The sequence below is a fragment of the Drosophila tropicalis genome, unplaced genomic scaffold, assembly GCF_018151085.1.
Source record: "Drosophila tropicalis isolate 14030-0801.00 unplaced genomic scaffold, ASM1815108v1 contig_593, whole genome shotgun sequence".
In the NCBI taxonomy this organism is placed as follows: domain Eukaryota; kingdom Metazoa; phylum Arthropoda; class Insecta; order Diptera; family Drosophilidae; genus Drosophila; species Drosophila tropicalis.
Window position 1 is genome coordinate 9,771,830 of NW_027173070.1, and position 24,143 is coordinate 9,795,972.

At 37.8% G+C, this 24,143-nt stretch overlaps 6 protein-coding genes across 7 annotated transcripts in view; 3 read left to right on the forward strand and 3 right to left on the reverse strand.

The window, feature by feature from the left end:
- Window positions 1–8,352, forward strand: part of 5-HT1A (5-hydroxytryptamine (serotonin) receptor 1A) — a 76,045-nt gene extending 67,693 nt beyond the window's left edge. The window contains exons 9-11 of the mRNA XM_068288765.1: window positions 4,970–5,887; window positions 6,862–6,986; window positions 7,953–8,352. Of these exons, the coding sequence (XP_068144866.1) occupies window positions 4,970–5,887; window positions 6,862–6,960 (1,017 nt within the window). The 3' untranslated portion in view covers window positions 6,961–6,986; window positions 7,953–8,352. The remainder of the gene's footprint in view (window positions 1–4,969; window positions 5,888–6,861; window positions 6,987–7,952) is intronic.
- A 2,910-nt stretch (window positions 8,353–11,262) lies between these two features.
- Window positions 11,263–14,551, reverse strand: Ggamma1 (guanine nucleotide-binding protein subunit gamma-1). Of its 2 annotated transcripts, none has more exons than XM_068289711.1 (2): window positions 14,416–14,551; window positions 11,263–13,886 (listed from the first exon to the last, which is right to left on the reverse strand). In XM_068289711.1, the coding sequence occupies exon 2, from the start codon at window positions 13,670–13,672 to the stop codon at window positions 13,460–13,462; it is 213 nt and encodes a 70-aa protein (XP_068145812.1). In that variant the 5' UTR covers window positions 13,673–13,886; window positions 14,416–14,551; the 3' UTR covers window positions 11,263–13,459. The 2 variants fall into 2 exon arrangements, with proteins under 2 accessions (XP_068145812.1, XP_068145813.1); XM_068289712.1 differs by having other exon boundaries at window positions 11,263–13,692; window positions 14,416–14,549.
- Window positions 14,552–14,584: 33 nt separating this feature from the next.
- Window positions 14,585–15,453, forward strand: MrgBP (MRG/MORF4L binding protein). The gene is made up of 2 exons (XM_068289710.1): window positions 14,585–15,070; window positions 15,128–15,453. The coding sequence occupies exons 1-2, from the start codon at window positions 14,680–14,682 to the stop codon at window positions 15,337–15,339; spliced, it is 603 nt and encodes a 200-aa protein (XP_068145811.1). The 5' UTR covers window positions 14,585–14,679; the 3' UTR covers window positions 15,340–15,453.
- Window positions 15,454–15,827: 374 nt separating this feature from the next.
- On the forward strand, window positions 15,828–17,508 carry ana2 (anastral spindle 2). Its single transcript, XM_068289326.1, has 2 exons — window positions 15,828–16,721; window positions 16,776–17,508. The coding sequence occupies exons 1-2, from the start codon at window positions 15,914–15,916 to the stop codon at window positions 17,306–17,308; spliced, it is 1,341 nt and encodes a 446-aa protein (XP_068145427.1). The 5' UTR covers window positions 15,828–15,913; the 3' UTR covers window positions 17,309–17,508.
- Window positions 17,490–22,543, reverse strand: Sec31 (secretory 31). The gene is made up of 10 exons (XM_068289325.1): window positions 22,411–22,543; window positions 21,992–22,204; window positions 20,974–21,931; window positions 20,673–20,916; window positions 20,495–20,607; window positions 20,072–20,168; window positions 18,598–20,015; window positions 18,102–18,530; window positions 17,962–18,033; window positions 17,490–17,891 (listed from the first exon to the last, which is right to left on the reverse strand). The coding sequence occupies exons 2-10, from the start codon at window positions 22,186–22,188 to the stop codon at window positions 17,703–17,705; spliced, it is 3,717 nt and encodes a 1,238-aa protein (XP_068145426.1). The 5' UTR covers window positions 22,189–22,204; window positions 22,411–22,543; the 3' UTR covers window positions 17,490–17,702.
- A 98-nt stretch (window positions 22,544–22,641) lies between these two features.
- Window positions 22,642–24,127, reverse strand: DCTN2-p50 (dynactin subunit 2). The gene is made up of 3 exons (XM_068290891.1): window positions 23,986–24,127; window positions 22,996–23,926; window positions 22,642–22,936 (listed from the first exon to the last, which is right to left on the reverse strand). The coding sequence occupies exons 1-3, from the start codon at window positions 24,019–24,021 to the stop codon at window positions 22,752–22,754; spliced, it is 1,152 nt and encodes a 383-aa protein (XP_068146992.1). The 5' UTR covers window positions 24,022–24,127; the 3' UTR covers window positions 22,642–22,751.
- Between the last annotated feature and the right edge of the window lie 16 nt (window positions 24,128–24,143).

Below are 24,143 nucleotides of genomic sequence, written 5' to 3' on the forward strand. Positions count from 1 at the left end.
AATTGTATATAAAGTGGTAGAAGAAGTCTTAAGTGCTTATTGTTTATTAAAATTGGAACATACATACTTAAAGTTGTTTTTTAGACCAGAGATTTCAGTTTTTCCTTTTGGAGTAACACTTCCTTTTTACTAACTTCATTCCTACTTATTCTTATTGACTGAAAATTTGAATTATTAAAACCCAAGACATATATTTTGCTTATAGTCCAGAGCAAATTTCTTGCAAGTGTATTGGTGATTCGGCCATTATAGAATGCGCAGAGCCGTTTAATTTTTTATTTTTGATATAATTTGATATTTGCAATTTTATTAATCTGTCGGAATGTCAGTCATTTCCATGCTTAAATTGCGTTCATCAATTGAAAATTAAAATGAGATGAAAACGGTATACGACAAGAAGGTAAGGAGAAGAAGTGAGCAGGTGGGGGAGGGGGACTAGAAGTATGGCGTAATGTTTATTGCATTTTGATGCGATCAAGCGCAAATCCTTAAATTGCATAAATAAGTATAACCTAGGTAGCTTGGGGGCCACTTGAGACGCAAATCCAAGAGACTTACCCAACCCAACACCCAAGGCAAAAAAAAAAAAAAAATTCATGAATCCAGCCAGTCAACCAGACGACAGAGAAATGTCAGCGATAAAATGCAGGCAAAAAGCTTATTTTTGGTTTATTTTGAGTAAAGGAGAAGCTGGAGTAAGAGAAGGCTAAAGCAAAATTTTGTATTTAGCCGCATTTTATGTACTCCAATTTCGGGGGCAATTTTATGGCTAAAAAATAAGCCAGCAGCAGCATTGGTAGGGAACATATACACACGCACACATATACATATATACACATTCAATAATAACACACATTAAAGTAAAGGCAAAAACGAAACCATAAAAGAGCAGAGCCAAAATAAATTGCTTCAACGTTTTGTTTGCAATGCGCCGCCAACAGACTGGTTGGCTTTCCACATTCTCCTCCCCCTTAAACCAGAACCTATAGAAGAAGGTGGCAAAGTAAAGTCGAGTGGCCAAAGGTCAAGAGCTCACACACACAAATACACAAATCGCCAGGTTCGTGCCGGTTAAGTAATAGCAAAGTCAAATATAAGCTGTGACAAGGATACGGCTGCCACATGCAAAGAGGGCCAAGAGAGCCAGGAGGAGAAATCAAATGAAAACAAAACAGCAACAGGAATTGGCATACAAATAAGGGAATAGGAATTGAAATTGTTAGATACATCGGTAGCGGGCCAAGAAAAGGGGATTAAGAAGCGTAGGCATGCCTTGCCATGTGACCCAGAGGAGTAAAGATTCTAGTCTCGAGTGGGAGTATGGGGTAACCTAACAAGGCACTCAATACGCTTGAGTAATTGAAGAAAATATGTTGATGGCTTATGGCTAACAGCTTTCGTTTCCATTCGCTTGGCCATAACAACAGCCAAACAAAATAAAAGAAACACACACACACACAAAAACTAAGGCCAAAAAGAGGCAGAGGGTCAGCGGACATTACGTGGCAAGTTGTGTTTTGTATTTGCCTTTGCTTTGCTTTGCCGCATCCTCCTTAAATTAAATATTTACTTGGGAAATGCTTTCAATACATATGCGTGTGTGTTTGTGTGTAAGTGGACAGAGAAATAAATAAACACACACACTCACACCCACACCCACACCCACACCCACATCCAGCATGGCCAAAAGCAAATATATAAATTTATTATTGTAGTTCTGTGTTAAATATGAGCGAAATATAAGGAGTAGGAGTCAGAAGAGCAAGTAGTCAAATGGGTGGAGCTGAACGTTCATTGGAACTTGGACAAATAGTAGCCACTACCTTGATTCCAACAAATATTCTATACTCTTGTAAATTGAGATCAAATAGTAAATACAACATATGATATCTTAATTACCATAATCTTTGATTATGATCAACAAGTATCTTCAAATAATTCCTACTAATTCTACATTTTTTTCCGCAGACTAGTCAATTTCTAGCCGATTTTAAGATATAATATTGCATATTGCATACTTTGAGGCGCAAATCTCCCCCATTTTAAAGTACTATATTGTAAGTCTGTTGAAGTTTTAAAATATAATTTTCCATACCACTAAAAGAGAAGTTTTGTTCCTACAAGGATATTCAGGGCAACAATTCCGACTTCGAAGTTTGTAATAGTAATCAACTAACTAACAGAAAAGTTTGCCCTATTCGGAATCTATCAATAATATAAGGCACATGTTTTGTTCCCCTGAAGTCGAACTCAAAAATTGCCTTCCGAATCGGAGTAATACTTTGTTTATTAAATTTATTTAATTGCCATAATCAGTAATACCCATTTAACAAAACTGAAATCCAAATTAATATATATCTAAAGCAAATGCACTCATTAACGCAAAGGACTCTTTGAGAGTTTAGTGGAAGGGAATAGTAACAAATTTCCGATAAGTCAATGTGGACGGCAGTAGAAATAAATCGAAGCAAATAAACATTTCTCTGGAGTGTAATGTGGCAAGGGAATAGGACGATAGGGAGGGAGATTGGGCACTAGGTAGGGTTACATATAAAGGAAGGAGGGGGAAAAAAATGAAAATCTAGAATTTTCACTCCAGCAAAGTTTATCCATGAGAGAGCTCTATAGCCCTTAATTATGAACAAAGAAGATTAGTTATCAATTCATAAATAGAAAGGGGGAAAAACCAGAAGAGCTATCCGGTATAATGCAGACACACTCACACCAATACCAATACAAACACTCATACACATATTGACACACTCATTTCCCTAATGCAAAATCCATTTTCATTTCTGGTTTTTATTTTCCAACTGCATTTTTTCTCTGTCCCCCTTTTCACTTATTGGTTCATTGTCATGTCATTGTTCGTCTCATGGCCTGTAAATTAAACTTCTTCTGGACTTTTTTTGCAATTGAAAAGTTTGTTGGCTTGTTGCTTTGATTTTTTCTCCCCTCCCACTCCATGCATCTCGTTCTCTTATATTAAAAATTCACAATGTTCGAAAAAGGGAACCAAAAACGAAATTGAATATGGCCACAACTATTTGTTTGTATTTGTGGCATACACCCACACACACACACAGACAGACACATATACATAGAGATACCCAAACACCGAATGACAATGACAATAGGTTACATATGTTTCTTATTTCTCTCTCTAGTTTTTTCCTCCTCTCTCAATGCTTTTGTGTCATGGACAATTTGCCAATGGCCATTGAATTTGATGACCTATAGTGTCCTGGAACCTGAACCTGAACCCGAATCTAACTACATGCACACCCGAACCGAGAGTTCGACCGACCTTCTGGGCATACATATGTCTTGTCATTGTGGTGGGTGGGTGGATGAATTGGCTGGACTAGTGGGCTAGTATAAAGGGGAATTGGTCGCAAATTGAAAATGCATTTCTCTCATTTTTATTTGTAACAAATTTGAATGTCTTCCTGTCACTCTTTCTTGTGCAAAATAACAATCTCTCTATTTAAATACAATACTTCAAAGAATCAAAGTCATTGAAATTGTAACTATGCGACAAGCCATTAACTGCAAAAGTTGTAATTGACAATCGAAATCCTTTTGCATAAAAGGAAATTTCATTTGTGTCACAGTCCAGAGATTCAACTATAAGTTTTTGCAGCAAAATAATTTTAAGAGGCAAACAATTTTATGTTTTAAAAAACTTTTTTAATCAGGCAAATATTTTCAACAAAATCATTGAAATCCGCTTTTTAACATTCTGATGCTATCCATAAGAGAAACATTTGCCTTGTTTTAGTTACCTGTTTAAAATTCTTTCTTAATACCCTTACAGGTTGGCGTCTCTGACCCCATGCCTTATATTTATATATGTATTTTTGATCAGCATGAAAAACTTAGTCGAAATAGTCACCTTCGTTTGTCCCTTTGTCCGTATATATGTACGTCCATCCGTCCAATTCAAGACTTTTAAAAATTGAAATGCTTAAATACCGTTTACTGATTTTATAGTCAAGAGGTTGCCGAAAACGAGACGCACATCTCAAGTCCACATTTACATACTATTTTATGTTTAAACTAACTCAGACCGCCAAATGGACCTAAAATATTATGCTCTTTTGATGACATAGTGGATAAACTTATTCACTTTTATAGCTCAGAGAGTCCATATCAAACTCTACGCACCACCAAGATGAGTAGTTTTGAATGGAGAAAGAAGTTTAAAACATAATAAGATTGAATGGCCAATAACTGCAAGGATATATAAACACACATAGGTAAAGCCGAAATTGGTTACTGGATATTTATTTTTGATTCCGAATTGTTGCCAACCAAATTGAGCTTTAATATCCTTCTCCATCTCCTCTCGTAGACACAATTTATAACACATAAAGTTGATTTTAGCACTTTACGCTCCTGCACATAATGCGGTAAGGTGGCATGAGGTAAGGTAAGGTAAGGTAAGGTAAGCTGAGGTCTGGCGTGTTGAGGTCTACGTTCACTTGGCCACTTCCGCTTGGCTCACACCTCACGGGCTGGCTCACTGCCGGCTCAAATTACAGGTGATTATAGGAATTTTAGTGATAGACAAGCCGTTTCACATCAGCCTCGTCCTTCCCATCGTCCACATCCACTCTCACATAACCCCCTAAAGTAGGCTACTTAAATATGCAGCAACCAGCAAATTGGTGACGCCTGATAAAGTGTAGCCCCCAAAAGTGGGAGTCCTGCGAGTCCAGAGGTTAAGAATAAGCGTGGCTAGAATAAATATTTATACAGAAATTTTTATTTATTTAAACAGCATCAATTTTTTGTCCTCCCCGGTTGAAAATTGGGACGAGCCCGTGAGCTATAAATAAATTTATGAATCCAATTGAAATGATCTGTGGTCTGTGTGGCGCAGATTTAAAATGCTAATTTTACCACACGAATTGATGAAATGCAAACCCTTTTTTACTTCAACCCCTCTCTCTCTCTCTCTTTTCAGGCTCCTAGCACTTCAGGCGGTAGTCAGATAGCCACAGTGTCCCACCTGGTCGCCCTGGCTAAACAACAGGGCAAGGCAACATCCAAACCACTCGCGACGACTCCAACAGCTGGTGAGAAGGCAGCAGAATCAGGACAGACAGGCGAGAGAGAGGCGACAACCACAACCGCAACATCAGCAGCGGTATTGACGGATGGTCACAACGAACAGAGTCAAGCGAACGGTGAGGCTGGAGCGGCAGCAGAAGCATCGACGGCAGCGGCATCCGCTGATGGTGTTGTTTCAGCCTCCTCTTCTGCGGTGGAGGTGCTCGAGGATCCGCATTTGCAACAGCAGTTGGAACAAGTGCAGCAGCAACTACAAAAAACTGCCAAAACTGCTGGCGGTGGCGGCGGTGGAGGTGGTGGTGCCAGCACATCAAATGCCACAACAATTACATCGATATCAGCGCTATCGCCCACAACGCCACCACCGCCGCCGCCGCCAGCATCCACCCAGGCCTCAGCTGGACCGATGACAGCCAAGACCAGCACGCTGACAAGCTGCAACCAGGCACATCCGTTATGCAGTTCAGTGAGCTCTCTTCCCGTGACGCCCGAGACGCGGACTAAGCAGCCGCCAACTGCCTCGCCGGCACCCACAGCCCACCATCAGCATCATCAGCAGCAGCAACAGTTGTCCAGCATAGCCAATCCCATGCAGAAGGTGAACAAACGGAAAGAGACGCTCGAGGCAAAACGGGAACGGAAGGCAGCCAAAACATTAGCCATCATCACGGGTGCCTTTGTCGTTTGCTGGCTACCATTCTTTGTCATGGCCCTGACCATGAGCCTGTGCAAAGAGTGCGAAATGGCAATTAGCGACACGGTCGCCTCGCTCTTCCTTTGGCTGGGCTATTTCAACTCCACCTTAAATCCGGTAAGCAACGAGTTTTAAGTTTTAGTGAATATTCATTCAATATCATACATCTTTAACTTTAAAGTGTTGCCTAGGTAACCAATGTTGGTAAACAAGGGAAAAGATTCAAACCAAAAAAAAAAAAAAGGAAAGACATGTCTTGTCTAGCACATATAAAAGCTTATCTTCTAATCATTTTTGGTCAGGCTTAAAACTACACAACAATATTTCACAAAACTTACAATGGGTAGAAAGTAAGACCACATTTATCAGTGTTGTAAAGAAACAAATAAAGCCAAATTATACATTTGTCGCTTATTTAACATTTTTCTTCTCAAAAAAAACTGCACCTTAATTCAAGGTAACAGCATTCATTGATCCTAAATTCTTTAATTATCAACTTCTTAACGACAGAAAGGACCTTTAAAAAGATGTTTTCAGCTTTAACTTCTTTAAACAATTTTGTAAAAAAAATTAATTTTTTGATAAGATGTTAAATTCATTAACGAAAGTATTTTCAAAGACAGAACTATATCTTTTGACGCAATTGTGATTTTTTAACTACTTTTAACTGCCTTCTATTAATAATGAAAAAAAAAGATTAATTTTTAAAAAATTAAAGTTGGTTGTAGGCCTTTTTCATAACTTTTACTCAACTTTTTCTTATAATTTTTAAAAAACTAACTTAAACTTTCGCCAAAGTAAATGCAAACTAACAGATTACTTATGTAAATATTTCAGTAATAAAACTTGAGCATTAATTTCTCGAAGATGTAAAAATCCTAAATTTAACATCATAATGTTAATGAATTCAGTGAATTCATCGGAATTCATTTTAGGATAATGTGACAATTTAGTTTTGTCAGCAAAGCATATTCAATTTGAATGGGAATATTAGAGAATATTTGCATACACTATGTAAATTGAGGGCATCCAACAGTTTTTGTAATTTCTCTATTCTAATTTTGTTGCTCTCTTGGTTTTTGCTTTTCCAGGTCATCTATACAATATTCAGTCCGGAATTTCGTCAGGCCTTCAAGCGGATACTCTTTGGCGGCCACCGACCAGTCCACTATCGGAGTGGGAAGCTCTAGATAGTGCATGCGAAGAGGCGAAGAAGGTGAGTTTCAATATTCTTATTATTACAATAAACATTGTGAATGAGCTTTATCATAATGATGATGATAATGATGATGATAACTATGATGGTGCGTCCTTGTAAATGAAACTCAAACACGCAAACGCAATTGCATTGCTCTGTTTTCCTTTTATATTTTTCCAATTTCGCCAAGTTTCAATTTTCAATGCAAGAAACGAAATTGATATTGCCTCAATTGTGTTGCCACTTTTGCTGTTGCAGTGCAGGAAAGTGTGTGTCTGTGTGTGTGTATGTGGGTGTGCGTGTGGGTGTGTGCGTGTATCTGTTCGTTTTCTGTCGCTTTCGGCATTCAATTTCGCAAGTCTTCTTCGAGTAGACAAACATTCAAATTACTAAAACGCCTTTGTGTGTTGGCAGTTGAAACAAAGTTTTGTTGAGAGGGGCAGAGCCAGAGCCGCATGGACTCTGAAAATGGAAAGTTTTATCAGCAGCCCTTTATCGAGGCTGTCATCTGCAGGCATGAAACGATTTAAAAATTCACTTGGCCAATGCAACAACGCCAACGGCCATTAGAATTATGGCCCCGACCTCATCCCACCACCGCTCTGTACCGCCTCCCTTCCATAAATGCGAACACTTGCTACCACTCTCATTCACTCACTCACTTTCTCTTGGTTTACATCTCCGGTTTTTGGCTTCGTCTCCGACTTATCTACAAAGGAGCTTTGAATAGTTTCATTTGCATTTCAGAGAAACCGAGAAAGAGAGAGAGAAGGTCATACCATCTGCTTGTGGCAGGCAGTTAAATCTGTGTGCCATTCATTCATTCATTCATTTGGCAACATAAAAGTTAAATTAAGTAACATTAATTTTAGAAAAGCAAAAAAACAAACAAAATAAAACGAACAATTTGTATTCTGCATTGGATTTGTATAGCAAACTTTTTCTCTGACATCTTTTCTCAATAAAACATTTAACCATTTTCAGACGCTTCTGCTAAGGGCGGATAACGCCAGTAGCCTCTTCGGCGAGACAAAAGAAAAGTAATTCCAACACCACCACCACCACCACCACCAATTGCACCACCAGCAACCACCATCCAAATGCACCTCCAAACCGGGAAAGCGAACCCCCCTTCTTCCTCCTACTTCTTCTTCTAGATGTATACCAAAAAGATGACTCCAATTCCAGTAACATATGATAATTGTTTAAGTGTAAATAAGTTCAGCTAAATGTGGTTAAACATATAATATTAAAAAAAAGTTAGTTAAGTATTTAGCTAACTAAAATTTTTGTAAATGACAAGTGGAGACTGTGTTTTTTTGTTATCTACTCAAAAATGTTGCAAAGTAACCAAAGTAAAACCAAAATACTAAAATTATAAAAAAAACAATGAAAAAAACTAATCAAAATGGAAAATAATTAGTCTTAAGCTTACTTATCTTTAACTAATATATACTTATATATATATATATATATAGAGCAATCTACTTCCAACTTAAAGTGTGTATTTTTCAACTTGAGCTACACATAATATTTAAATGCTTAAGATACATACAATATATACATAAATATATATAATTGTTAGATGTCATTATAACTGCAAATAGTACTCGATATTATTAAGTACATTAACCTTAATATATAGACAAAAAACATTTAATGTGTAACCCAACTGTTGAGTCTTCAAAATTAGGTAAATCAACCTAGCTTAAGAATAATTAACGCTAAAAAACAGAAAACAAAAAGCAAACCTGTTTAAATACAATTTAAATTAAGGGAAAAAAACAATTGAAATTATATTAAGAAAATTGTTGTATTATTTATTATTATTTAATGCTAAGCAAAAAATTAAGAGAAAAAAACAGTAGGGGCTAAAAGTTAATAGACACTTCAGAGACAATGAATTCTTTTTATAGCTTACCTTAATTTGGTTTAAAAATAAAATACATTGTCTTCAGCAGAGTATCGATAGTTTTTGAAATTCAATTTAAATGCAAGCAATTAAATGTTTTAATAAACATTTTCTAATTTCTTATTTTTTACAGCCAAAATTGATTGTTAGTGCAAATGTTTTATAGATTAAATCTATATTACTTGGAAATTACCTGCAAAAAGTACTTTTTATTAGTTTTCTTTCAAAACCTGAAATAATATTAATTTTAATTTAATTTTAGCAAATGAACATTTTCTTGCTTGCATTGTAAGGGCAAAAAATAAATCAAAACCTTGCTAAATACAATGTTTTTGGTTTTTAAGTCTCCAAGTGTATCTAGACTTTTGGTCTTTACTGTATATGTATGTACAAGTGTTGGTAATTATTTCCCCTACCCCTACAACTACATCTCCCTCACCTGTTAAGGATTTCTTTGAATAAGTAAGCATAAGTAAAAATACAAACAAAAAGTTTGCCTAAGGGTTTAAGTGTAATATTGAAAAGCAAAACTACTTTCGGGAAAAATGGGTAAAAACGTAATTAGAAAAATCGGCGAGTACTATTTAGTAACAAAAACATATATTAATTAGCTATAATTATGCATAAATGTTACTTAAAATTAGGTAAACCAAAAGAAAACTATAGACAAAGGAAAACAAACAACAACAAAAATATCAGAATGAAAAACATGAAACAATACTTGAATCCTTTTGAAAATGAAAATCAAAAACTTAAAACAAATTTTAGCAATTTAAGTGTTTTGCAAATCTATGTCTAAAAATGCAATTTGTTACCATATTGAGCAATAATTCGAAGGACCTCCACATACACAGACACAAACACACACACACGCACATCGAAATTGTAGCCTAATTTTCGAAAAATCAATTTTGTAACATTTTAATTTATCTTATTCAAAATGAAACCAATTGGCGCGCGCATTTTGAAACAGACAAATTTTAAATGTGAAGAATTATTGCCTGATATGGAACAAAAAAAACCAAAACAGAAAAAAAATAGTGAACACATTTCATATAAAATAAACAAGATAATAAGTTGCAGTAAACTTGCTAGTACTTGCTAAACAAAAAAAAAACAAAACTTTTGCTGTAAACTTCCATTGGCTGCAAATAATACCTAAATAAACAACCACTTTCATGAAACAATTCAACCTTGATTTTTTTTTTTTTTTGCAATGTAAACATATCGATTGGTAGGTAAAAATAACTATTTTATCGATGCAGATGAATTGATCCCCGATTTGTTAATTCTTGTTTATAATTGGATTTACTTTCAAATTCAAATTTGTAAATTATCGATGAAACTAACGATACTATCGATGGTTTAATCCTGCGAACAAATAAATATCGATAAGCTATCTATCGATGTTTTTGCATTTCTAGCGGGAAATAAGCGCCAGTGTTGCCATTTAGCCTTTTTTCATCTCATTCGCAAGCAAGGACTTTACAGGTGCAAACACTGTCAGCAAAAGACATAAAAAAGGCTAGATAAAAACACTGCCTGCAAATGTTTTACGTCAGCAAACTTAACCTGCTTTAAATTTTATGATTTTGAAAGTCATGCAAATCATTTTTGCTGAATTCCAATGCGTTTATATATAAATTTTATATCCAACTATTTCAAGTCTGTTTATGGAGCAGAATATAGTTAAATAGTTCTTGAGACTTTAAGCAGACTGAAAGACATAATTCTATCGGGAAAATAAGGGCATGAGTTTTTTAAATACTAAATTTCAGAAGTTCCAAAAATTCTTCCGGATTTTGATTCATGCACGATCTAGATTTGACATCAATTGTTGACTATACGATCCTGTCTAAAGGTTGAAAAAATGGCTTGATTTTAAAGTTATAAATAAAAATTTCGTATTAAACTCTTCTTGAATATTTCACCCATTCTATCCCAAGAGATCAGAAATTCGTTTAGTTTTTTTTTTTTTTTTTACACCGAACTCGGTGCTCACCGCTAGAGATAACTGATCTAAATTAGTTACCGCTTCAGGGCTTTTTTTTTATTTTTCATACTTCTTGTTTTTTTTTTTTTTTTTTTTTTGGAATTCAAGCAAACGATTATTCATTCATTTTTTGTTTATGGGTTTTTGTTCATTTGGAGTACAATATAAATACATATTTCAAATGCTTATTTTGCAGATACATTTTCAATACAATATTTTGTTTTATTTTTGTGTTAAAGACATCGTCCAATGCCACCGAATAGAGGGCAAAAAGAGAGTCGATTTCAAAATATTTGATATTTAATCAATCAATGTCGAATAAAATACAAATACGATCTCGTTGTTAATTCTTCTTTTTTGTGTTTTTGTTTTTTAATTGTTTGTATTCCTTTGGTGTATTGATAATTTTAAATTTTATTTTACCTTTTGCAAATTTAAAGTGAATAAAAATTGTTGAAAGTTTCGTTGATGATGATGCAAAAACTTATATGCGCTTTGTTTTGGATGATTTATTTCATAATTTCATTCAGATATTAATTAGTTAATATATATGTGTGTGTGTATTAGATATAATATAATTCCAGCACATAAGGATCTGTCGATGGATTGGAAATTGCAGCAAATCCATCCGTGCTCCAATGGATAGTTGCGCGACATCTGTGATCTATCGAGAAATCCTCTATATGTATCATCTTCTTTTTTATGTCTTGAATCGAAAAGTTAAAAAAAAAAAAATTTCTAGGCTTATCCAGTCAACTGCAGTTTTGACTATCCAAAGCCTGGAATATTTATGGAATTGTGTGAAGATCGGATCATTCGAGGGTTTTGTATAAAATTTTGCTGTTTGCTCACGACAGCAAAATTTGATTCAAAGTCCACATTTGACAAAACGAACATTTTTTAGAACTTTCTAAAAAGGCAAACAAAAAAATGTGTGTTTTTTCTCTACTAGCAAATAATTGATTTACTTTTGGCTTAACAATTTAAAACTAAGACAAAAATCACTGCCAATTTTTGGATTTCTTTTGTACTTAAATGCCAACATTTGGAAGAACCGATTAGAAAAATGAATTTTGTATGTGTATGAATTTTGTAATGAGGTACATTCCTTATATACTTAGAGGATCGTTTCATTTCATTCCAATACCATATAGATTTATGCTCATTACCATTATTTAGTGTATATATAAAAATAACTTTTACTTTTTAAGTGTACTTTGCCTCTTCATGCCAATTGCAATCTTATTTTCACATGAATATGACTTTCGAGTGACTAGGATAAAAAATAAAGCAGAAAGAAAAATCACACATTTTTCCATCCAAAATTTTTCGAATTTGTATCTTTCTTTTTCTTGGCGTTTTTTTTTTTTCGATTCCAGTTTGATTATTTTTCTCGTTGATCTGATTAATAAATTATGGCTCTAAAGTGCACAAAAAAAGTGTGAATTTGAAAAAATGGCGAAAACTACGCTAGAGAGAGAGGAATAATAAATATATATATATTTATGTATACATTATTTATGTATATATAGTAGGTATATATTTTTCATTTTGAATATTTGCTTTAATGCAATTATTATGTGTTGTTGTTGTTGTTCTTGTTTGTTGATATAAGTATTTTTTTTATATATAATTTTACTAGGAAAAACTTTTGCTTTTGATATAATAAACGCACTAAGATTTTGCAATAAGTTTTAAAGCTTTTTTGTAAAGTAATTATAATTCAATAATAATAATAATATGCTTTTGTTCTTTTCTTTTTCTTCGCATATATATGTAAATGTTTCGTTAGTAGTTTCCCCTCTCGCGGTGGCGAAAGGGTTGTTATTACTCTTTGCTTTAAAATTCAACAGTTTTTTGGTTTGTTTGAAAAATTAAGTTTTGCTTTCAGTTTTTGTGTGTTTCTGATTTGATTACGTTTATTTCTTATACTTTTGTCAATTTGTTGGGATTGCTAGTACATATATAGATATATATTATATATATCATATACAGATAAACATATGTATCTTATGGTTGTCCGCTTTGTTATTAAATTTTTTGGTTGGGATATTCGTGTTATCAGTTAGCAAAGATATAAACAAATATATAACGGATACGAAGGGCGTTTTGGAGGGAGAAGAATTTGTTGTTGGTTTTTTTGCTTGATATTTCTGGGCCTAGCTTCTCTTGTACACATTTTTCACATATGTATGTATAAATAACACTTGTTAACATTGGATTGGTACATAGAATATATAGATTTAGTAGGTATATTTTATTTTTTTTGGTTGTTGATATATTTGTTTTCTGGATTTTAATAGTATTGCTTATTGTAAGTGTTGGTTTTTTTTTTTTTTTTTTTGTATTTACTCTTCAATTTACACACATACACATTTAGAAATATATATATATATATTTAGATATAGAGGATATACATATGCATACGTGGTTCCAGGTGGCTTTCGACTGGTACTGGTGTCATCAACTTTAGAACTTAAATACGAAATCTGAGAATTGCTTGCTTGATCCATTGATCCATCGTTTCTTCTTCTTCTCGCCTCGGCCGCGCATCGCTCCAACTCCTCCAATTTTGCATCGACCGCCTTAAAGCACTGTGCATGAGGATTTCTCACGGAACGGATTAACCTTTTGGCTGGTGAAACCAGTCAACAGATAATCCTCCTGCTCATGCTCTGTTATATATTTCATCATTTTGTTGCATGATTCCGATACGGTTTGCCGGTCGATGGCCGCCTCCCGGCGCAGCTGATCAACGACAATCCGTTGCTGTTGTAAGGATGATGACATTACGTCCATGATGGCTGTCTCGGATAGGCCTATGGTTGAAAATGGGTTCACTCAGTGATTCAGAGAGAGAGATAAGGTAGATTCGTTTTTTTTTGGGGTTCGTGGGATGGGTTTTAATCTGGTTAAATTCTTTTTTTGTATGTAGTGTTGGTTGTGTGCTTTGGTTTTTGGCTTGAAATTCGCTTTGGCAATTTTTTGCAATTTAAGACTTTTCTTTTGTTTGCTGGAAAGTAATAATAAAGAAGAATAGGATTTCGTTTGCTGCAAAATTTCGGTTTTGTTTTGTTTTTTACACAACATTAAACAGGAACAGGCAAAAAATTTACAAGAGACGAGAGTAATAGATGATGAGTAAGAGAGAAAGAAGAAGAGTGAAAGAAGGATGAGAACTTTTCATTTTTAGTAGGATTAATTTAATCGATCGCTAATTAATTTATTCAGCCCATTATCTGACCTTGACATTGCTATATACATTTGTATATATGTACATATATATATTGCTGTCAGGGCCAGTGATTTAATAGCAGGATAGTAAAAGTGATTGATAAAGAGATTCGCTTAATTGCAAATAGTAGTAGGGGAAAAATAGGTTGGTCCGCACAGAAATATATACGCAAACATCTGCCATAGAGGGCTAGATGGATTGATAGATAAACAGACACAGACCATTTAGTTAGATATATATACGCACACACACAAACACAACTACATAGACATAGACTATTATTCAGACTATTTATTTAGTTATTTACCAGCCAAGTAACTTAATTATTTCTTTAAAATTTCCAAAATAACGCGAGTTGATGAGTAAAAAAAAATGTATAGATACACACCCAAACTAGAGATGGCCCTTTTTCGCGATTAGTTAGGGATGGACGGATTAGTTTTAGTAGCCCTAAATGCCTATCAACAACTCTATGCAAGGAGTTCACACAAGTTGGCAACTCTGAATCCGGTTACGGTTCGGTTTGTTGTTTTCCATCTGAAGTTCTTGTATTTTTTTTTTTTTTGTGGACATGTTCTCTGCAAACCAGCACTCTGTTGTACATTATCATCATGAATGGTCGGCCGAGGAAGAGGTGCAACTGTTTCATGCCATGGAGGGGCTACGTCCTGTGGGCATCAACAAGCACTTCTATATGTCCTGTATTGCCCAGCGCCTGTCGAAATCTTTGAATCGTGAAATACCCAGTGAATTAATTTGGAGGCACTTGGGTACTATGTACAAGTTGAAAGAACTTGATGATCTCGAATCTCTGCCATTTCCGAATGAGGAACGCGAATTTAGTCTTCCCGAACAAGACTATGGTGCATTATTAAAGTCTGTGGATGCGCCTGCTGCCATTGGTGAGGAAAAGGAACCCAGCGAAGCTGCGGTTGGCAGTGACTCTAGTACAAATGGCAAAGGTGAGTACCTAAGACTTATCAAAAGAGACCCATAATGCTAATATTTAAACTTTGTAGCTGCTTCTGGTCCACCTAAAGTTTCGGGATCACAGTCGTCGAACTCTACCAAAGATGCGGACAAGGATAAAAAAGCAGCGGCTGTGGCTGTCAAGGTTCTGGATTTACCCAAACGACCAGCCAAACGTACTCGTGGTTCTATGTCAAATGAATCCATTAGCCCCTCAACAACGCCTCCACCTGTCCAAAGTAGCAAGCGACGTCGCATTTAGGAACCGATGATCGATTGTAGGCAATTTATACCTAGTTCACTATTAGATGTAGTTTTAAAAAAACAATGACCAAACAACAATGACAATGTAAATATAAAACTTTATTCTTCGAAATCATTGTTGGTTGAATCATTGTCGTCATCCTCGTTGGCCTGCACAGCGGGTCCCACCGATGTCTGCATGGATTCCAGTAGGGACTTCAATAGTCTTCGATTCAAATGATCGGTTTGGCTTAATTCACGCACATTTTGTGGCTCCTCAGTGGAAGGCACAGTAGTTGTTGTGCTTGTTGGAGGCGTGGGCGTGGCTGTTAAGCCGATTTCAATGTTCTCTTGACTGGGCATTATGTTTCACTTTTGTTGTAAAATCTGGAAATCTATTTTGTACAAATGATTCATTTGTCAACTCTCCGTCCCTGAAAATCGATATCAACATTTACAATCGATAACAGATGACTGTATCTTTATTGTGGTAGCCGTAGTTGACAGGAATACCATCTCTAGTACCGCTATCGTTGTTCGTTTGTATTTTGTTCTAAAATCTCCCGCTCGAATTCAATTTTATAAAACGAAATATGTTTGAGCTCGAAACGGAAGATATGTTGCCGCGCGCCGCACCCAGGCCGTGTGCAGGGATGCCAATGGGCATGGATATGGCAACCAATGAACAGACTGTCAAGCCCATAGTACCGGAAGTTTCCTTGATATTTGGTCCGAATGCACCTTCAGGAGTTCCACCCACATCCATGCAATCACAAAATAACGCAGATCCCAAAACTCAACCGGCGCCAACTCCCCCTAGTTTTGCATCTTGGAAGAAGCAAATGCTGCCTCGTGTTAACTTTCCGCCAGTCCTATCCACAGAGTTGGGACCCCGTCCTACCCACACACATAACCACAATACTAATCTGACCAGCAGCTCCTCTGGTTCCACAGTGAGCAATGAATATATTATTATACCTAGAGACCGCATCTATTCAACAACAGGATCAGCAGTAACACCTCCTCCTGCAACGGCTAATAACCCAATTTGCTATATGGAAAAACGAAGGGATATAGATTATTTGCCATCTCCGCGATCGGTTAGCGATGTCCTCACTATTTGTGTAAGCACACAAACGGATAATTTGAATAGATCCCCTCCAGCCACTTCTCCATTAACCATTGGTGGTGGTGCGTGCTCACTGGATGTTAGTAATTTGGTCCATAAGCAGGATTTGGCTGCGCTGGTGTCTTTGTTGGAGACGATGCGTGATGAGCAGCGTCAACTGAAACAATTCTGCGAGTCGTTGGTCAAACAGCAGCAAACACGAACTGCACCTTCTACCAAGACATCAACAGGATGCCAGTGTGAAATTATAACAATCAATCAAAATAACAATGGTAAGTAGTAAAGTTTCAATGTGGTTTTCTATTATTACTAATCTTTATCCTCAGTCAAGCGCCACACTCCAATTATTCAGGACTACATAATAGAGGAAGAAGAACCAGCACCGCCTCCTTGCAATCCCAAAGTCGTTCGTACTCAACCTAATCAATACCAGTCTCCCCGGCCTATGGCCCAATCTACTGGTTATCGAGCCAACACTCCAAATGGCAAAATAATGCCCATGCCCATGCACATTACAAAACCCAACACCGAGAAGAGCCTGGTCATGAATGAATTGGCCCTCAAGTATTTGCGTCAACCTGTCGATGAATTGATGAGGGAACTGCATGTATCGGGGGATTTGCCGGCTTCATCCTCCAATGCTCCACGCAGCCCCATGGCCGAGCCTCTGCGTCAAATTGATAATTTAACCGCTGCACAAAGTCCGAATAATATGTCGAATGCATCTTATAAATACCTCAAGAAATATCGTTTATTACCGGAGGATGAAATGAGCCCAGGATCACCTCAGCATCAGAATCAGCAAGCAGAGCCCATGCTGGATCTGGAAAATATACGCAATCAACCCAAGTTATTGTAGAATTTTAAATTCCCAAAACTTATGTCCCAGTTTGAATTAGATTTAAGTTTAAAAAACAATAATTAAGAAACTTTTTTTAAAACAATTTTTTTTTTTTTTTTTGATTATATTGTGTATTTAATATTGTAGTCTTATTGTTTATTGTTTTTCTTCTTCAATTGAAATATAATATTGCTATGTATTGTTCAGTACACAAAGTAGATATATATTTTATATTGGGCACAAGTTACGAAAAAATGTAATAAAAAAAAAATTAAATAAAATACAAATAGCATGGGAAATCAGCAAAAGTTAAAAGGATGGAGGCGAGTAAGAGCAAGATAGACAAAGCATTTAAGACACAGAACAGAAGAATTATATATTAATATATATATGACAGGATAAGATATAACCATTAACGCAAGACCAATTGCAATTCGGAAGCCGATTGTAGCAATACTTTCAATCCCTGCATAAAGCCAGCACATTGAGCAAAATCTGTGCCAAAAGCAATACGTGTATGGATCTCCAAAGCATTGGCATAATCATTTATTTGAATGTGTTGTATTATTTGATTCAAATATTGCACCGTCGTAGGAGTAAGCTGCAAAAAAAAAAAAAAAGGACCCATTAGTTTATCAGTTTATCTAGCATAGCTATAGATATTTCCTTACCCTGCCATCACGTAGGCAATCGTATAGATTCTCTAAACGTTTCACAACATCCACAAACTTGCGTTTAGTGCGCTGAAGAAGAGAGAGAAATAATATATTCAAAGGGCTAAAAGCATGATCCACTTAAAGTTAAAACTTACTGGATCATTGGTGGCACTAAGACAACGGTTCTTAAGTTCTTCGAGTACGGTTTGCAAATAGATATATTCCTCTGGCAGTGGTGGCTTCTCTTTGGGCAATTCCGGTTGACGTTGTATGGCTGTAGGCTGCTCCGTGTAGCCAATAGTCTGGATCGGCTGCTGCTGTTGCCACTGTTGCTGCTGTGGAGGCAATTGTTGCTGCTGCTGCTGTGGCTGTAGGTATCCTTGTGGCTGCTGTTGTAAAGGATTATTATTGACGGCAGCTGGATTGAAGTAAGGTTGATTCAATCCTCCCGTCGGTGGTGGTCCTTGCTGCTGATATTGAGCATTTGGATCGGTATAACCATTTTGATTCTGATTTGGATCCACACCAAATATTGGATGCAAAATGGGTGCAGCTGTCGGCTCCACTGTTGGTTTAGGTTTGGGCTAAAAGAGCGGGAAGAGGTTAATGGACAATGAATTAAGCAAAACCACTTAATGATAGTCAACTCACCACTCTCGAGGACTTCAATGCAGGCGGATCATTCCAGCCGGGGGGTGGTGTAGGATTACGTTGAATATTCTGCATTGGAGGCGGTGCACCAGCGGCAGGTGCAACTGATGGCATTGTGTCAATTGGCGCCACACCAGGCAGATAATTACCAGGCTGCGGTCCGGATCCAGCAAATGGTGTGGGATTATACGATTGATTTCCTCCCAAGGGATTTGTGTTGAAGGTCTGACTATTATAGACATTCGGTGCACTGGTTGGAACTGCCCCAGTAAAGGGAACCGCCGATGGAACCGGTGCAGGCATTGGGTTATAGGCCATGCCATAAGAACTACCGGGAGCTGCTACTGAAGGGTCTAGCACATATTTAGAGCGAGCGTGCAGACCAGTTGGCGCACTTGGTCCACCAACTTGTGGTGGCGGTCCACCTGATGAACTGGCATTACTAAGTGGTCGTGGAGGATGAGCCATAGCCGGTTCGGCCTTAATTGGTTGCGAATTAAAGATTTGTGGTGGAGCAACTGCTGCCGGTGCAGGTTGTACAGGAGCAGCAGGAGCGGGCCAACTTGGTTGTTGTGTCTGCTGTGGTGGCTGGTATGGATTAAACGGTGTTGGATGCGAGAAGGAACCACGTCCACCACGTGGCTGTTGTTGGTAACCAGTTGCAGCAGTTGGCTGCTGCCTATTCACTGGATTCACTTGACTGCCATAGTCTAAATGGACAGCATTATGCAGACGCTCCTTTAGCCCAGTCAACTGTTCATCTTGACTGCCGCTACCCAATGTGGTTATATACTGGAGAGCTGCTGTCAAGGCTCCCTGTGAGGCCAACAGTCCACCATATTCCGATATGAAACCTGCAAATCGTCCGGCCAAATCAACAGCTATACCCTGTTGTTCGAGGGATTTGCTCATAAGCATTACCACCTCGGCAAGATCTTGAAGTTCTTGGGTATTTAGTTTATAACCCTGATTTTTCTGCTCCAATTGTTTTAATTGATACCAGGCACTGACCAATTTATCAATACTTCCGGCACAGATGTAACACAACATGGCATTCCGAGTGAATTCCAAACTATTGCCAGACTCGCTTAACAAACGATCACCCAGACGCTCACAAATGTCCACCAGTTTGCGTTCACTATGCTTGAGGGCAGCTACCAGAGCCTCCTTCCACGAATCCATTGTGCAACGGTTCACGAAATCCAACCAATCCCTTGTGACCAAAGCAGAGATCACATGCGACAATTCACTCTGTTTCTGTTGCATTAGATAACGACTTTGCGTACGGTTTAGCACTTCAATGCCAGCAGTTGAGGCTATAATCAATGCCTCTGGTATACGTTGGGCTTCCAGACACAATTCAACAGCAGCTTCCGTGTTTCCTGTTAGTATGGCCTCGGCTATAAGACTGTCGGCATCTGAAAATAATTTGATTTTTTAATTTAATATTCATCCAAATTTTATTTCTACTTACGTTCACCACTTGGAATTTTAAATTGTGGTCTGACCGTGGAAAGTGAGGCAAAATCATTGTGATTCTGGCCATCGATTGCATTGTTATCCAAAGTTTGCTGAAGGATTATAAAAAATTTAGAATGAATTTAACTTCAATTAACAAAAACAGCAAGCGTTAAACTCAATAAACTTAAGACAAACAAACAAAAAAATCTATTCTCTAAATCTTTTTCTCGATGAGGAACCGCTTACTGAATTATCTGTACTGTAATTGGTACTCTGATCGCACTCGACCTCAGAAGAGTCACTCTAAGCAGCATGAAATTATGTTGAAAATTAAATTCAGAAGGGAAGAGAGAATGTAGATGGAGGGGGTCAAGCCATTTGTTACTGATAGCTTTAGTATAGATAAGACTAAGGCAGAGCTAAAACTAACACTCACATGGGTTAATGTGGAAATGCGGGTGGTTAGAGTGTCCACATCAGATTGAGAATTCGTTTCGTTTTCCTTGATAAACTTGTTGAACTTGACATCGATATCGTCCTTATTGTAGCCTGTAGTTGGAGGGAGAGAGAAATGATGTTTCTTCTTGAACATGTCTCTTAAGACTTTGGCTTACCCAAAAGATTAAGCATTTCCTCTTTGGGATTCAATTCAAAATTAGCCTTGATAAAGTACCAAAGATAGCGACCATGCTGATCCGCTGTATCATCTGCACGTTGGCGACAATAATCCCCATAATTGGCATCGGCTAGTGAACGCTCCAGGGCTTGGGCACGCTCCACCAGTGTCGTTTCAGTGGTCAGTTGGCTAATCTTGACGGATTTCGAAGTGCCATTGAAACTGACCAGTTTGCCACCAAACTAGATAGAAAAGGAAATTAAGTAACTATAAAACACGACATATTTGATGGAATTTACCCCAAAGGCAACGCCACATGGTCGCTTCATCCATTTGGGTGCACGCACGAGATCATGATAGACAACTTGGGTGGCCTGTTGAGGCACTGGCTCTTGGGCAAATTGATCCATGCCAGGAAAAGAGTCGGCAATTTTATTGGATGTCTGAACCAAATGATGAGTTCCGCCGTTCAAGGAATAAATCGATACAGATCCTTCAAGGCTGGCACTAGCAACCAGAGCAGGATTTCTGGGACAGAATTGTACATCAGAATACCAAGATGCTGTAGTGGCCACTTCTGAGAGGATTTCTCCTTCTGGTATTTTCGTATTTGGATTCCAGCAGTAGATATGATTATCCTTGCCGCAGGATACCATTAAATCGGGATCCTGTAGGCACCACGACATGCCCAAAACTCCACGATTGTGTATCTGATATGTCTTGGCCGGGGCTGTGGCATAACGTAGATCCCAAAGCTGTACAACCGGCGCCTGATCATCCTCGGAGGCCAACCAGACTTGCGTAGCTGCCTCCGGATGCCATTCAATGGCATGCCATCGGACACGAGATTGGGTATCAGAGAGCTTAATAATTTGTTGACTCTTACGCAAATCCCAGATAACACAACGTGAGCTAAAGACCGAAGCTAATATATGCTGCACCTGTCGATTCCACGCCACATTTTTCACATCTTCTAGGGGTTGGGTCTTTGCCCCAGGATTCATATGCGTAGCGGGGTTGTTTAAGTCCCAAATATAAATCTCAGATTCGGAAGCACATGAGGCTAGTAAATTATTTTGAAATGGATTAAAATCCAAGCCACTGACAGCACCGGTGTGCTTATCCTGTTGGGCAACTAGGGACTCCTCATTGGCTAGCAGCTTTCCTGCTGAGTATATATTAATATGACCAGCTTCACAGCCACCAACAATGAGACCATTCGATCCACCCGTGGGACTCCAAATTACTTTTTGGAATCTGCAAATAAAGCCAAGATTATTATATCTAATCCCGTCAAGAACTACTTTCGGAACTCACTTATACTGACTGGGCACGCTGCCCTTTAGCTCCAATTCGTAGGTGGCATCACTAAAATTTGGTGAATAGACTTCGAGTGTTGAGCTGGCATTGGAATCAAACTGTTGAGCCGCTGTGCCGGCAGCTAAAAGAATTTGCTCTTGCTTGGCCGGCGACCAGGCAATGTTCACCGTCTTTTGCAATTCCTTGATCTTCATGATGATGAGATGATGCCTACAATTTGCAAGAACATTCAAATTAACTGCAATATCGTTGCCCACCTCCTCCACCTCTTCTACATAAAAGTATGTCATATCACATATGTACGTCCAATTGGATCGCGCCCCGTCATCAGTTTTTTTTCTCTTCTTTTTCTTAGTGGTATTCTAACCACTGCAGTCGGACCGGTGGGGGGAACTTTTAATTAATATTTAACTTACACAAGCTAGTAAATCCTCTATACTGCTTCTGGGCGAAAACAAAACTTTAATTATTTAATATTTCAATTATTTTTCTTAATCACAATTAAATTTCTGGACCGCTCGCCAATAACAAAAAACATAACCGAATTCGCCACTCATAGATGAATTCGCTGTAATTAAGTTAACAGGGCGTTAAATTAACAGAAATCGCAGACGATGCAGCCCTCAAGTAAAAGTAAACAATAATACTAAATTCACCGTCTTTTTTAATTCAGTTACAATATATATATAAATAATAATTAATTCTGATTTTTAGTATAGTAGAAGTTGGTATGTAATGTATGCTGAGCATTTGATGACTATTTAGCTGCCGTAATTGCCGTTACACGTTGCTCCACCTTGGCTACCTTGCTGTTAATCGTTTCGAGATTTTGGGCAAATGTTTCCTGGACCGAATGCAGCAGTTCTTTATTATTAACCAGACTCGTGGTAATGGTACCCTGCTTCTGTTCAATTTCGGCTATGATCATTGCGAAATTGTTCGCTAATAGAAAATAATTTAATTGAATATTAATAAGGTAAGGGAAAATATATTTGTCTCACCATATTTGTGTAGGGCCTCCAGGGCCTGCATACGTTCAATTACATGTGGTAATATCTCAACGACAGGCTCTGTCCTCTTGGCTATATCATAGAGTTCAACGATCTTCTGATCACGCTTAGCATCCTGGGTACTGCCGCTGGATTTTTCAGCAATGGCATCCATTTTGCCAGTTAGCGTGGATAGACGTTGTTCTATAGCATCGAGTTTTTCGGGTTGAAGGAGAGCGGCTTTTGTGCTCAACTGACGCACTGCCTCCAGAACGTTTGAGGTGTTGGTAACAGAGCTCAAGCGACTTAGTTTATCTGGCTGAGCGCCCACAGCCTTTTCCAGTTGGTATAGACGCTGCTCAAGACTTGCCACACGAGCTGTTGCTGCAAAATCGGTTCCAGGTGTGGGAATGGCAGTTAGGACACCGGATTGCTTGAACTCTTCTACCTGGCTAATGAGGGCTTTCACTTGTTTGCTATTGGGAACCTGTTCTTTGCCCAGCACTTGCTCAAGCTTCAAAGATTCCAGCACTTTCTTTGCTGTACTAATAACCGTAGCCACCGCGTCATAGGACTGTTTCTCTTCGTCGGCAATTTTGCGATCTACTTGCAGGGCGGCCACTTCATTGAGTAGCTCATTCATTTCAATCTGCAAGCGTTGACATTTTTGCACAGGCGTCTCCTTTTCACCTTGACCCACAAGCATATAGTCGCCACTGCCAACTCCACGCATATCATAGCCTCGCCCGATACGTCGTCCAATGCTCTCAGAGAAGTCAACACTGCCCTCCAAAGTGGCTCCACTGAAACGTTTGTGTGCCACATTCGCCGAGATGTGCAATCGTTCAATCGCTTCATTCTCCGGTTCCTCATCATAGAAGTCAGATGTGTTTTCACCTTCGGGCTCATCGGGTGTCTCATACACATCGGGTTGGTCATAAGCCTAGAAGAAAATACAAACTTTGTTTTTGAATATATTTATTATAACTACGTTACACTTACTATTCCTGGTAGGTTTTGGAACTTGGGATCGGCCATTGTTTTGGTTTAATAAGCAAAATTATTGCAAAAAAACAAAAATCTAGTTGGATATCTGATGTCACCGTCACCGTCAATGGAATTCGCCTTAGCTTTTGCGAAAATTCGCCCCATCGAATTCG